Source organism: Hyperolius riggenbachi, chromosome 3 (genome assembly GCF_040937935.1).
Source record: "Hyperolius riggenbachi isolate aHypRig1 chromosome 3, aHypRig1.pri, whole genome shotgun sequence".
Lineage (NCBI taxonomy): Eukaryota > Metazoa > Chordata > Amphibia > Anura > Hyperoliidae > Hyperolius > Hyperolius riggenbachi.
The window spans coordinates 472,913,719-472,928,650 of NC_090648.1; the positions used below are offsets into that span (position 1 = coordinate 472,913,719).

Sequence of the window (14,932 nt, forward strand, 5' to 3'; positions counted from 1 at the left end):
TCACAGTGCCTGCAAAGTTACTGAGCTGTGCAGAGCTGAGCCGAAAGCTTCCAATGTGTTCACTGTGCACAACTACGGAACAGACAGCCTATAATCAGCAGCACGTTATAGCCAGTATGTGTGCTCTACACATATCTGGCAGTGGCACCCATGTTCCCTCTCTCTCATCTACCTGTCCCTGCGGCAAGGCTGGCTCCCCTCCAACAGAGCGATCCATCTCAGCTCTGCTTCCTAGTTTTGTGCGGATCATGAACGATTCGGATCTTTGATCCGAATCTATTTTGTGAGTCGAATCATCAAAATGAGTGATTCGGATCGCAAAAGGGGCGGGGCCAGGAGCGACACGCCCCCTCTCAGCGGGCAGCTGGGTCCTGGAAGCAGAGCTGAGATGGATCGCTCTGTTGGAGAGGAGGCAGCCATGGAGGGAGACAGGTAGATGAGACAGGGGACATGGTGGGTGCCATTGCCAGATATGTGTAGAGCACACATACTGGCTATAAAGTGCTGCTCATTATAGGCTGTCTGTTCCGTAGTTGTCCACAGTGAACACATGGGAAGCTTTTGGCTCAGCACAGCTCAGTAACTTTGCAGGCACTGTGATTGCTGTGCAATATGATCCTCCTGCACTCGCTCTAAACAGCTGCACTTCACTTCTGGGAATGCTTTCTTTCACTGTGCGACGTTTGCATTAAAAGTGTACAGATGAACATACAGGTGAAATACATGTAAAGTATAGGATTGTAGCATGTGGGTATTGTGTGCAAGCAAACATTTCTGCTCTCTGCTCGTCCCTCCTCCCTTCTCTGTCCACTCCCTGCCCTCTGTCCACCATCTCCCCTTCTCTGTGTGTGTCCACCCCCCCTCCCCTTCTCCTGTCCTGCTATTCATTTCACCCCCAAATGCATACCTCCCAACATTTTAAACTAGGAAACCGGGACACTGGCCACACCCCTAACCACACCCCCTAACCACACCCCCATCAGACGCCTACCATCGTTTTTTGAAGATTTTTTTTTTAATTTATATTATGCCCTTATATATTTTTTTACTAAACATACCCTCATACACCCTGCCCGTGGGTGGGGAGGAGGGTAAGGGTGCCCATGGGTGGGGAGGAGGGTCAGGATGGGTGCCACTGCAAAAAAAAAAAATGATCGAGGCGCCAGCCACGCCTATATGGTATGCGGGATGCGGCCATAGCATTATTACCTCCCTCCCTCCTTCCCTTGAGATCTGCCCCCCTGTGTCCTCGTTAGCAGAGTGCGCAGCGAGCGGAGCGGGCTGTCATTACCTGCGTCCATGCACGGGTACCGATGTCTGCATCCAGCTTCCTGTGACGTCACAGGAAGCAGATTTAAAGCTGGACATCGGTACCCGTGCATGGACGCAGGTAATGACAGCCCGCTCCGCTCGCTGCGCACTCTGCTAACGAGGACACAGGGGGGCAGATCTCAAGGGAAGGAGGGAGGGAGGTAATAATGCTATGGCCGCATCCCGCATACCATATAGGCGCGGCTGGCGCCTCGATCATTTTTTTTTTACTCGCTGCCCAAAGATCCGGATCTTTTCAATGATCCGATTCGAATCATCCGGATCATTGAAAAGATCCGAACTTCCCATCTCCACTGCTTCCAGGACCCCGCTGCCCGCTGAGAGGGGGCGTGTCGCTACTGGCCCCGCCCCTTTTGCGATCCGAATCACTCATTTTGATGATACGGATGATGCGACTCACAAAATAGATTCGGATCAAAGATCCGAATCGTTCATGATCCGGACAACACTACTGCTCAGCTGCCCGGGGATCAGCCGATGTAATGTCAGATAGTGCAGCCCGGAAGCTCCCTTCTGCACTGAGTATCACTCATGCTCAGCGGGAAGTTAGATGTTATTTTCCTGAAATATCTCTGCTTCTGCACCATGTACAGTTCCGAAATTTTCAGGGTAGGGAGGGGACCCCGGATCTAGCTCTGTGCCGAATTGCAGCCCCCGAGCCCTGCTAGTTCCCGAGACTGATTACAGCAAACCTATCTCGGGAACTAGCGGAACTCGGGGGGGTTCCCTTTATACCCTGTGGTGCGGAAGCGGAGATATTTAGGACGTTTTATGTGGCTGCACAATTTAATGGAAGGCAGGCTCCTACTGCGCATGCGGGGCTTCCCATTCTGCGGGGCTGCCCAATCTCTGTCACTACACCGGTACCACTGTGAATTGCACGGTTTGGCAACCCTGATATAATGTACTGGGCTGGCCTTTTTGACACCCCCCTCAGCATGTGTCACCCGGTGCGCCACGGCCCCTAGCGCCCAATTAACGGTACACTGCCGTCCTGGCGTTTTTACAGAGGGGTGGGGGGTCCAGGAGTGGGTGCTAACTGCTTGGCTACCAAGTGTCTGCTGACTGTGAGGTAAGCAGGGCTGTGGAGTCGAGGTGTCGGAGCTGGAGTAATTTTGGGTACCTGGAGTCGGAGTCAGTGGTTTCATAAACTGAGCTCTGAAGGTAAGGGGTCAAAGTTCAGCTCAATGATGATGTACAGGGGATGAACAGAATCCACCATGTATTCGCCTGAGGGGGCAAATGCGATCTTCGCAGCGAATTATTCACCTGGCGAATACTTCAGCCCATCTCTAGCCATGAATGCATTCATTTTTCTCATCCAATCTGGACTGGCAATAATCCAGGGGCACCAACCGTCCCGGATTCGTCGGGACGGTCACGGGTTGGGGGAGGGGTCCCGCTGTCCCGGGATACCCCCCTTGTGTCCCGGCAGGCAGCGGCGGTGAAAAAAGGATTCCATAACCAGTGGACCCCCTCCCATGTTCCTGCTGGCCACCCATTGAGGCATCACAACTCCCAGCATGCAGGACCGGTTCAAGTAACAATTGGGCCCCAGGGCAAAATTAGCCTGGGGGCCCCCCAACAGACACCCCCCGACCAAAAAGCGCCATTAGAGGCCCTTTGTTGCAGCCAAATTTCCCTCCTGGGCCCCTGAGCTGGCTGCTGACCCTCCCCCAATCACCTCCCAACTTAACAGACTCTGCAGAGTCCTTGGGGAGCAACAGTTAAGATGGGGGAAGGACACCTTGGGGGCCCCTACAGGCTCTGGGGCCCTAGGGCAACTGCCTATTTTTTTCTATGGTAGCTCTGGCCCTGTATGCATGCCTTCATAAATCACAATGCCCAGCATGGCACCACAGCACCAGCAGACCCACATAGAGGCACCACAGCACCCAGCATACCCCTGATTGATGCACCACAGCTCCCAGCATGCCCCCACCACAGCTAACTCTGCCTGGGTCACCCCAGAATAGATCTGGGCATGTGCCACTGATCTTTGGGGCTAGCAGTGCCCCTGATCGCTCACAATTGTCTTACTTTTGGGGGGACAGTCCCTTTTTTATAGGGTACCTGAAGAGGGAAAAGTGCCCAATATGGGTACTTACCTTAGTAGAGGGAAGGCTCTGGTTAATCCGGAAGCTTCCCCCATTCTCCACCTCGGTATTCCAGCACTGGAACCCCCGAGGCTCACACCTGCGCAGTGGCGTGGAGCTGAATGTTTTCGCTAACCATGAGTGGCAGCTCCATGCTACAGTGCAGGTGTGAGCCATCCTGAACCATGTAGCCAAACTCACAAGCATCGTGGGGGGGGAGTGCGACCCGCACCAGGAGGGGTGACCCCGGCCGCCCTGAGCGCTGAGGGAGCAAGGCGCTATAATGGAGAGGAGAGTCAGCCACAGGGAGGGCAGCCCAACCTCTTCCTTCCTTCTCCCCGAATCCCCGGGCCGCCGTCAGTGCTCCCCCTCCGACTGCAGAGTTAGCGCAGGAAAGCGCTGTAAATAGTCAGAACTCACCTCCCTGGTTCCAATCGCCGTTCACTCGCCGCCAGTCTCCTCCTCTGCATAGACACTGCTAAACAGGAAGCAGCGTGTGTATAAGCATCTATGCAAGAGGAGGAGGAGACCGGTGGCAATTGGAACCAGGGAGGTGAGTTACTATTCACAGCGCTTCCTTGTGCTAACTCTGCAGTCGGAGGGGGGAGCACGGAGGGTGGCCCAGGGAGAGGAAGGGAGGGAGAGGTTGGGCTGCCCTCCCCGCAGCGGACTCCCCCCTCCATTATGGGGAGGGGGGCACCTACCTACGCTATACTGGGGGGCAGCTACCTATCTAACCTATACTGGGGGGCAGCTACCTAATCTAACCTATACTGGGGGCAGTTACCTATCTAACCTATAATGGGGGCACCTACCTAATCTAACCTATACTGGGGGGCAGCTACCTATCTAACCTTTACGGGGTGCACCTACCTAATCTAACCTGTACTGGGGGGCAGCTACCTATCTAACCTATACTGGGGGGCAGCTACCAAACTAACCTATACTGGGGGGGGCAGATACCTATCTAACCTTTACGGGGGGGCACCTACCTAATCTAACCTATACTGGGGGGCACCTACCTAATCTAACCTATACAGGGGGGGCAGCTACCTATCTAACCTATACTGGGGGGCACCTACCTAATCTAACCTATACTGGGGGGCACCTACCTAATCTGACCTATACTGGAGCCACCTACCTAATCTAACCTATACTGGGGGGCAGCTACCAAACTAACCTATACTGGGGGGGCAGATACCTATCTAACCTTTACGGGGGGCACCTACCTAATCTAACCTATACTGGGGGGCACCTACCTAATCTGACCTATACTGGGGGGCAGCTACCTATCTAACCTATACTGGAGGCACCTACTAATCTAACCTATACTGGGGGGGCAGCTACCTATGTAATCTATACTGGGGCACCTACCTATCTAACCTATACTGGGGGCACCTACTTATCTAACCTTTATTGGGGGCACCTACCTGCCTAGCTAGCCTATACTGGTGGCAACTATACTGGCTACCTATATTGGAGGCACCTACCTATCTAAACTATGCTGGTTACCTATATTAGCCCACTGCCTTACTGTTACACAGTTACATTACAGTTAGCCCCGCTCATGTGATGTCATGGCCACTCCCATTTGTTTGCCGCTTCACTTTTTTGGGGGCGGGGAAGGGTGTCGGTAAATGATACGCCACTGGCCGCCCTCATACACGTATGGGAGTGTGGTGGTGATCTTCAGGGGGGTCCTAGCGCTGGAATGGTGAGGTAGAGGGAGACATGGGAAGCTTCTGGAGGATCTAGAGGCTTTCCCTCCTGATTTAAAGGTCAACTGTAACAAGAGGGATATGGAGGCTGCCATATAAAAATTGCTCTGTTTTTTAAGGGGAAAAACCTTGGATTTGAAGTGGTTAAAAGGAAATAAATATGGCAGCCTCCATAACCATCTCGTTACAGTAAACCTGATATGAAAGGGGGGGGGGGGGAATTTATACATACCTGGGGCTTCTTCCAGCCCCCTCCAGGCTCACCGCACCCTCACTGTCCTCCTCCACCTCCTGGTTCATTTGAAATTTCCCACGGAAAGTCCTCCGGTCCGTGGCATACTGTGTATGCGGCCATATAATAATATACGAGTCACAGCGGCGGAGGATATGGCCGGCAGTGATCAAAGCGTCGGGTTTCGTCCAACGCTTTGATCTAAAGAGGCTGACGCTGTGCTGGAATCTGGGAACAGCGCCCCTAGTGGCAGCCATGTTTTCCTGTGTGGAATTATGCCCGCTATTGGGCATGAACAGGAAAATGCCAATGTCTTCACTAGGGCCGCCCCCACTCTCTGGAACTCCCTCCCACCAGCCATCAGACTCGCCCCCACCTTTAATATCTTCAATCAAACTTTCAAGACTCCCCTTTTCATGCTCGCATACCCCCCTGCAACAGCACCATAATACATTCTGTTACACACCCTCTCAACAGATGCACCTATTGTCTCCACCCCCACCCTTTAGATTGTAAGCCTCTGGCAGGGCCCTCCTCCCTAGTGTTTCCAGCTTGATTATGCAATCGTATTGTCAATAACCCCTCTTGTGGACTAGAACAGTCTCTATTTTGACCTATGAGACTGTACTGTTATCAAATCATTTGCATGATCTTGTTTTGTTGTGAGTTTCCTGTATGTCCTACCTTGTATGTTAACCCTTTTATCTATTGTGCAGCGCTGCATAATATGTTGGCGCTTTATAAATACAATAAATAATAATAATGTCAGACATAGACAAAGGACTGGAATGAAACATATTCCATGTTTTATTAATAAAGTGATAATGAATGGAGAGGCGTAACAGTGACTTGCCCTCCTACTTGGCCCAGCTTGGAGACTTGAAGGAGAAGCCCAGCATGGGATTGGTGGCTGCTCCACCCTCCAGGGCAGGCAGGCTCTCCTGAACAGGAACATCCTGCAAAAAGGAAACACACTGTTATTCTGGCTGCAAAATGCATCACAGCTTCTTATAAGGCAACGCAGAAGAGGATTGTCAGTCTCTCTCTGGAGCAGATAGCAGAGCTCATTAGATCTATGTACTGTCTGACTGATATTTCTGTCTCTGTTACTACACCTGTTTGGGCTCAAAACACGAATTAACCAAATTACTATAAAGCACTTATACATAACAAGAAAGTTCAAAGGGTCATTAGTTCTGCTCTGTTCTATAGTTCAAAATACTGAGTGTTTCAACTAGAGGACAAAATACTTGAAGGATACAATGTGGTCTGTAAATTGATGATCATTGAGACATGGAGGGGGGTGCATATTGTGAGGTTATACCATGCCAAATATGCATTCAACATCAGAGAGACAGACCAGAGGGGTATGTAGGAGCATGAACAAAACGTAACCTCCAGAATGCAGATATGGTCCATTGTATAAGGTCTTGTGCTAAGATATTGCCAAATATTGGAGTAATGTGATGTATACCGCCTGTAGGAGATCTGACACCAAAGAGCCTTTATTATGTGTATTTACCTATGAGGAGAAATCTGCTACAACAAGCACCTCTAAACCTAAGTTCACAGATGTTGCCCATCTTATCCTAATTGCAGTGTGGGTAGAGCCGGCAATATTTGGCCACCTCTTTAGCAGCATCTGCCTACTGTGCCTAATGGAAGATCCAACCCTGGCAGTAACAGACAACAACACTTCTAGATTATGTATCAATATACAGTACCGGGAATGTGCGGATTGGCGGTTGCACCCTCCGAGCCTCCAGCTCTGTCCAGTCGATGGTGCTGAAGAAGGGGTGCTGGCGGATGTCCCCTCTCTCTCCAAGGCGACGGGCCGGGTCCTTCCTGAGGAGCTGTAAATACAAATGATAAAAGTTAGTTTACAGCTTGGCTTCTACAAAGCAAATGGAACAGCTGAATTCAAAATAAGATGCAGGAAAATTCCTTTTTTTTGCTAAAAAAAAACAACAACTCATATATTGCATAGATGAATGGCAAACTATACTTCAGCTGGATTACTGTGTTTTCATGTACATGTGTTTTCATAAACACCTTTGACGGATGTCGCCAGTTGGGGATCAGGGCCTGAACGCTTTGGGTGACATTGCTGGGCCAGGCTGCACACATGTGTTAGCTGGGTAGCTGATGACACGCTGTGGTCAGCTGCTATGCAGGGGAGGGTGATGAGTGGCGCCATGCATGACATCATGCGGTGGGCGGGGGATCAGCGCAAACAATGGGATCTGCAGGGGATCGGCTTCGCTGGGCTTGTTTAAATCCGCCCAGCAGGCTTCCATAGAGGCAAAGGGGGCAATTGCCCCAGAGCCTGTAGGGGCCCACAAGGTGCCCCCCCCCCCCAACTTAACTCTGCTCCTCTGGCGCCCTGCAATGGAACCAAAGTACTGACAGAGGGGTAACCCCCACAGGGACAGGTGAGATGCTACACTGCCAAAGACATTGCAGGGGCCCCAGGGAGCAGAGTTTAGTTGGGGGGTGGCGGAGGGATTATAGCTGTCTCAGGGGCCCTGGGGTGAAATTTGGCTGCAACAAAGAACCCCTAACGCCACTTTTTGGTTGGGGGGGGGGGGTCTGTTGAGGCCCCCAGGTTAATTTTGCCCAGGGGCCCCATTGTTACTAAAACATTGCCCTGCCGCCCGGTGGATCGCTGGTGGGTTGGGGGTCTCCGGCTGCTGTACACACGCCTGATTGTCGTCTCGGTGGTTATCTGTTGCCTCAGCCGACTTATGTCAGGCGTGTGCCCGAGGCTTAACAGACACTGCCAGATGGAGGTGTCACACTATGTCAATAGATTGCACAATTGGGGGAAAGAGGCGCCCTGGTTGGATAAAAGCGTCTAAAACAGCTTAAAAACGACAAAGGATATTAGGTAGCTTACCTCAATGATGAAATCTCTGTAATATACACAAACGATTTTTTATTTAGCACAGGCAACGCAGGTCTATGCCCACTTCCTCAGGCCAATAGCAGTGCCAAATGACCAAGTTCATAAGACATAGGAGTTTTTCATTTGGCACTGCTATTGGCCTGAGGAAGCAGGCATAGACCCGCGAAACGTGTTGCCTGTGCTTAAAAAAAAAAATGTATATATTACAGAGATTTCGTCATTGAGGGCGCCTTTTTCCCCCAATTGTGCATTGTATACCCCCGTACTCTTATCGGCCGAGGGGAGGTGACAGTCTCAGACCACCGGTGGCCCACACCCCAGTGGACATCTGTCCCCGTTTTCTCCGTAAGAGACCGCCATCTAGGTCCTGGTTAGGACCACCCCGAGTAGAGTCGGGTTCATTGTCTCCACCTGCTTCCTGTGTTCGGTTGCCCCATGAAACCCTCCTTTGTGGGTAGTTTTCCTATTTAGTTTTTTCATCATCTGATGCACTAAACATATCGCACTACTGGGCTCCCGTTCTTTTGTCTCCTGTGTTTTTCCTGCAGGGTGCTGAGACACCAGGACCACAGTTTCTTTTCATGTCAATAGATTAGTCCAGGTGTTGAAGATGATTAAAAAGCCTCCTGCTCTGTGCAGCTAACTACCCCTGCAGAAAGGTGGGAATTGGCATGTACCCCAAACAGTAGACACAGTAATGTGGTCTAGGCCGCAAAGAGGAGCTGTCAGTTTTGGAAATTCTCTGGAGGCTGCAGATTGAACGGAGCGATCAATTTTAATAACAGTGTGAATAAAATTTAGATTCTCTCTTTTTCCATTTTTTTCTATTACTGTCCAGTGAATAAGAAAACAGATGTTTGTAGGTGGCTGTAATAAACCTCATTCACTCACCTTCTTGAGGAAGTTCTTAGTCACAACCTCAATCCAGATGGGGAACTTCGGGCGCTCCCGGGTGACGGATCGGATGAACGTCTCCTCATCGCTGCCATCATAAAAGGGAAGTTCTCCAGTCAGCATTTCTGCCACGGTGATGCCGAGGGACCACCAATCCACGGAAGTTCCATAAGGCTGGCCCAGGAAAATCTACAAGAGATGACATAAATAGGGTATCAATGTCACTTGGAGGTAAAGAGAGATACGTTCACACTGGGGCCATTTCAGTGCTTTGCGTCAGACGATATAATCACATTTCTGACGCGATGCAGCTGTGGTGATAGTGTGATGGAATCCGCTGGCATAATGCGATGTATGCATCAGGAGCGTAACTAGACATCACTGGGCCCCCTGCAAAGCTTTGGATGCCCCCCCACCCCCACTGCCCCTTGCAGCCCACAAGTCCCTCGTTGCAGCTCTGCTCCCAGTATACATACACACACAGCTGTATTATTTTACTACATGAGAGCACATGCTATATGGAGGAACAATAAAGACATGCTGAACATAAGATATAGTATTCACTGTAACTTTGGCAAAACATTCAGAATGTCACTGATTGATACTGTTATTATGGGATCTTGGACTCAGTATGAGACAAGCGCTCAATGAGGCAATGACAGTCAGACATCAATCTAACCCACTCTGCTGTGTTGTAAAAGTAATCAGACACCATGAGGTCATTAGCCCCATGTGTGTGATAAGAATCTAGGAATCTTTTTGGAGTAATTGCTGATAAGGGACAGTCTACAACTTTTCTTCACCCTGTGACTCCTTTGTTTGTAAGGTTGTACATGAAGTCATCAGAACTTAGCAGCAGTGTGAGACAGATGTTTTTTACGAACCCTAGGGAGCAGGGACAGTGTACAAATTCCAAAGTGTTTATGATTCTGTATATGTGTGGTGGACACATGCAGTCAATATAACAATGGTGTGTGAGCAGAATACGTTTTTCTCATCATGCCCTTAGTTGTCAGTCTCTCAAACTTTCCCCCCCCCACGGGCCCCCTGTGGCTTCTGGGCCCCCCTGTGGAGGCATCCCTTGCAGGGTCTATTGTTACGCCCCTGGTATGCATAACATGCCCGTGCTGCAGTAGGTGCTGAATGCTTCGCTATACGTGTCACACCGCACGCATAATGCGCAATGTTCCTTTTCTCTCCTGCTGTTACGGAGGGATGCAACACCCCAATGAGAACTTAGCGGGAATGTTATGAAAAAAATCCTTCGTCATTTTTAATTTATTCGGCCTGCATAGAGATTAAATGCACAGGTATTAGTCCATACAAATAAATAAATGAGTGAGGGATCCTTTCCATTTGTGCCGCCGAGCCTCTCCGAGACGCACGCCGGTACTTATACTGCTGCGAGTGCGCATCTACATCCCTCTAGCCATGGCATCCACATAGAGACGGATTAAGGTGTAATGGGGCCCTATGCAAGGTAATAGATTTGGGGCCCCTTATGGTTCCTTTAATAGACTGGAGTGGAGAGAGGTCAGAGAAGGTGGCAGGTGGGCCCCTTGACACCCACTAGGCCCTAAGCACCTGCCTAGGTTGCCTGGTGGCTGATCCTGCTCTGCATGCACAGCTATGTGGATTTCCCCACATGTAAAAGCCAAAGCACCCTAATAATTACACAAGGGGGAATCGCTCCGAATCACTCCTAGTGGAAATGAACCCTTATGCTAAATACTCACCTGACGAAGCACCGGTGCCCCTCACAGCGACGCCTCCCGATGAACGCGGTTCTCCGAGCAATCATCCTACCTGCGGGAACACGAGACGTCACATGACGGGCATGAACGAGAAGTCAGACAATCACGGTACTCTGCGCAGGAGTCGTCGGGGATCTTAGAGATCTGATCCATCCTGACGGTTGTTATCGCCGCGCATCCCCAAACATCGTTCCTGTGATCTCGCGTCTGTACCCCTGTCCTGAGATCGCAGAAACAATCGCTCGTCACTCACAATAGCACCGATTGTCAGTAATATTGCGGTAACAATCACATAGTGGGTACGGCCTTTACAGTGTGTGACTGTGATAGGAGGTTTCCTGGCTTCACCTTCATTCTGCACTTACCTTCCAACAGCAATTTCCCAGCTTCCTCTCTGCCTTCTATGGCATTTCTGCAGTGATCTCTCTCTTCCAGCTCTTTCTCTCCTCCTCCCCGTTCTCTTCCCCACACAGTCTGCGGTTCTTCATCTCTCCCTCTATAATGGTGGGGCAGTTATTAAGGAGCTATGTGGCCCCCTGCAAGTTTTACCTTGGGCCTCCTCAAGCATTTTATACATAATAATTCATTTGGAGCATCAAACCCTGCCAAGGCCAGCAGTGCAAACAGCGGAGGGGAACAGTTTGATGTCTATCTTCTCCATCCCCCACTCACCACCCTCTCTGTATCCCCTTCTATCCTCTCCATCCCCCACTCACCACCCTCTCTGTATCCCCTTCTATTCTCTCCATCCCCCACTCACCACCCTCTCTGTATCCCCTTCTATCCTCCCCATCCCCCACTCACAAGACAAGACAAATAACATTTATATCACGCTTTTCTCCTGCCCGACTCAAAGCTCCAGAGCTGCAGCCACTGGGACGTGTTCTATAGGCAGTAGCAGTGTTAGGGAGACTTGCCAAAGGTCTCCTACTGAATAGGTGCTGGCTTACTGAACAGGCAGAGCCGAGATTCGAACCCTGGTCTCCTGTGTCAGAGGCAGAGCCCTTAACCATTACACCACCCTCTCTGTATCCCCTTCTATCTTCTCCATCCCCCACTCACCACCCTCTCTGTATCCCCTTCTATCCTCTCCATCCCCCACTCACCAAACAACAAACCAGTTTAGGGCACTACACACATACGATGTCTACCCACAGATCACTTAAATGGTAAACAATCATATATTGCTGATCAAACAGGTAAACACCAGAATCCATCTATACATTACAGTCATGTTGCATAAAGCACCTCAGACTGATAGGTCACCATCTTACCACCCTCCGACACACCCCCAACCACCGATGGTACATACCTACGCCCATCAGAATCTGAAAAGAGAAAGATGGAGAGAGAACATATCATTAAGCACCATTACAGAAAACATTTGTGGCTGAACCTATCATTCAGTCCCTTTGGGATCGCTGTATCAAGCTCTCTCATGCATCTACCCTATCTCTGTAACAACATCCTGTCCCTATCTACACCTTGGCTTAGTGGTGGGACAACAAAGCTCTTACCTCAGGGGCCATGTAGTCTGGTGTTCCACAACGTCCAGATATTGTTCGTCCTCCGGTCAGCTGGTCCTGCGCGAGGCCAAGATCGATAATCTTCACGTGGCCATCCTCATCCAGCATGATGTTGTCCGGCTTCAGATCCCTGAGGGTAAAGATTGAGATTTGTGAGTACATTTGAAGGAAACTGAGAAAAATATGGACAAAACCATTGCTGACTCGTTCTGAAAATGCTACTTTCCTGGGGGCTACAATAACTTTTGCACAGAACACAGAACGATCCATACCACGTGAGCACGGTCACCAGCGGCGCTCAGGCAGGCACAGTACTCCAGGATCTGCGCAGAACGCTCCACACCACGTGAGCGCGGTCCACAGCGGCGCTCAGGCAGGCACAGTACTCCAGGGTCTGCGCAGAACGCTCCACACCACGTGAGCACGGTCACCAGCGGGTCTCAGGCAGGCACAGTAGATGCTGATCTGGCCAACAGAGGGGATCCCAGGACCCCGGAGCTGCGGCGAGGGCACAGGACGGCTGCTAGAGGCTGGAGGAAGTCCTGGGGAAGTAGATCTTTTTTTTTAAATCCTCGGACATTTCCTTTAAAACTGGGTCTACAATCAGCTTAGAGAACAGATATAAGTTAGTTACTCACCGATGGGCAATGCCTCGTTCATGAAGGAATTGGATGCCACAGACGAGCTCTGCCGTGTAGAACCTGAAAAAAGAGACAATGCTGTGTGTTAATGTCAGTTATTCATTTATTGTATGAATACTATTTACAGAATAAAGATTATTTGCCCATCTGTTCATATGGAAACGCAACAGCCAGCAAGTAACAAATGACAACAGGGGCTTGGGGAGCAAACCACACACGGCCCCTCACACAGCCCAGCAGCCCCGCTCATCCCCGGACCTGCTCAGTAACTGGGATGATAAGCACTGCCATGGCTTTAGTGTTGCTTGGCAACACATCTGCTGGGCCATTGCTATGTTACTGTTAGAAGTGGTGACACCATCAGGGGCACCTCTCCAGGAATGGATTAAGATGACAGGAGGCCCTAGGCAAGATAGCAGTTTTTGATGGTCATCTGTTTTTTCGGTAAGATTTGTTGGTGGCTAACAACCACCATGCCCCTAGACTCTCTTCAGGCCCTAGGCAACTTCCTATAATTGCCTTGTGGATGATCCGGCTCTGGCCTTGCCTATGCCTTCTATGTGGAGCCAAAAATGGAGGACAGACTATGGAGTGGAGAATGCTAAGTGTGACCAGGGTGGAGAAGGGTTTTAAAGAGACTCCGTAACAAAAATTGCATCCTGTTTTTTATCATCCTACAAGTTCCAAAAGCTATTCTAATGTGTTCTGGCTTACTGCAGCACGTTCTACTATCACCATCTCTGTAATAAATCAACTTATCTCTCTCTTGTCAGACTTGTCAGCCTGTGTCTGGAAGGCTGCCAAGTTCTTCAGTGTTGTGGTTCTGTGATGCATCTCCCCCCTCAAGGCCCCTCTCTGCACACTGCCTGTGTATTATTTAGATAAGGGCAGCTTCTCTCTTATCTTTTACAAGCTGGATAAATCCTCCTCTGAGCTGGCTGGGCTTTCACATACTGAGGAATTACATACAGGCAGAGCTGTCTGCACTCTGCAGGAAGAAACAGCCTGACACTTCAGTGGAAGATAGCTGCAGGGGGAAAGAAACACACAAATGATCTCTTGAGATTCAAAAGGAAGGGTGTATACAGCCTGCTTGTGTATGGATGTATTTTCTATGTGTGGACATACTGTACATCAACCTACTTCCTGTTTTGGTGGCCATTTTGTTTGTTTATAAACAAACTTTTAAAAACTGTTTTTAACCACTTTTAATGCGGCGAGGAGCGGCGAAATTGTGACAGAGGGTAATAGGAGATGTCCCCTAACACACTGGTATGTTTACTTTTGTGCGATTTTAACAATACAGATTCTCTAGTTTTAATGGGTAGCAACTGATAAAGGCAGCAGGATCTGATAAGAGGAAAGACTGTGGAATGCCAACCTGAACAAGTAATAAAGGCTGGTTGGGTCCACTTGGGGGGGAGGGGGGAAGGGCTTTGACGGACACTCAGAGGTCATGGTCTGCCGCCTGAGCAAATGAGCAAGCAATCCGTATGCGATACTTAAAGTGAACCTCCGGACTAAATCTACTCAACAGAACTGAAAAGGCTTGCTGTTTCTTTAACAGTTTCACAGCATCAGAACTTTGTTTTTCTTACCAAAGAATCATTTTTAGCTGCATTTTTAGCTAAGCTCCACCCATCAAAGAAAACTGCCGGAGCTTTTTTTCCCTGAGGCTGTGCAAAGCATGATGAGATTTCCTATGTTGTTATTCACGTTGCCTAGCAACTGGGAGGGGTGATCAGCACACAGGACAGTTGGAACTGTGTCTCATGTTCCCTGTCACCTCCTTTCAACCAAAAAGATGGCTGCCATCATGAAATCAAACATTTGC

At 49.8% G+C, this 14,932-nt stretch overlaps 1 protein-coding gene across 12 annotated transcripts in view; it reads right to left on the minus strand.

Annotated features, from left to right (window-relative positions):
- Positions 1-6,159: 6,159 nt before the first annotated feature.
- Positions 6,160-14,932, minus strand: part of LOC137564320 (protein kinase C delta type-like) — a 32,206-nt gene continuing 23,433 nt past the window's right edge. For 4 of the 12 annotated variants that reach the window (XM_068278066.1, XM_068278065.1, XM_068278054.1 and 1 more), the window contains 7 exons: positions 13,096-13,158; positions 12,449-12,587; positions 12,244-12,259; positions 10,914-10,983; positions 9,175-9,366; positions 7,103-7,231; positions 6,160-6,334 (listed from right to left, as the gene is read on the minus strand). In XM_068278066.1, coding sequence (XP_068134167.1) covers positions 9,294-9,366; positions 10,914-10,983; positions 12,244-12,259; positions 12,449-12,587; positions 13,096-13,158 — 361 coding nt within the window. In that variant the 3' untranslated portion in view covers positions 6,160-6,334; positions 7,103-7,231; positions 9,175-9,293. Of the gene's footprint in view, positions 6,335-7,102; positions 7,232-9,174; positions 9,367-10,913; positions 11,428-12,243; positions 12,260-12,448; positions 13,014-13,095; positions 13,159-14,932 lie in introns of those variants that run through there. The other 8 variants (XM_068278055.1, XM_068278059.1, XM_068278056.1 and 5 more) reach the window with 8 other exon arrangements.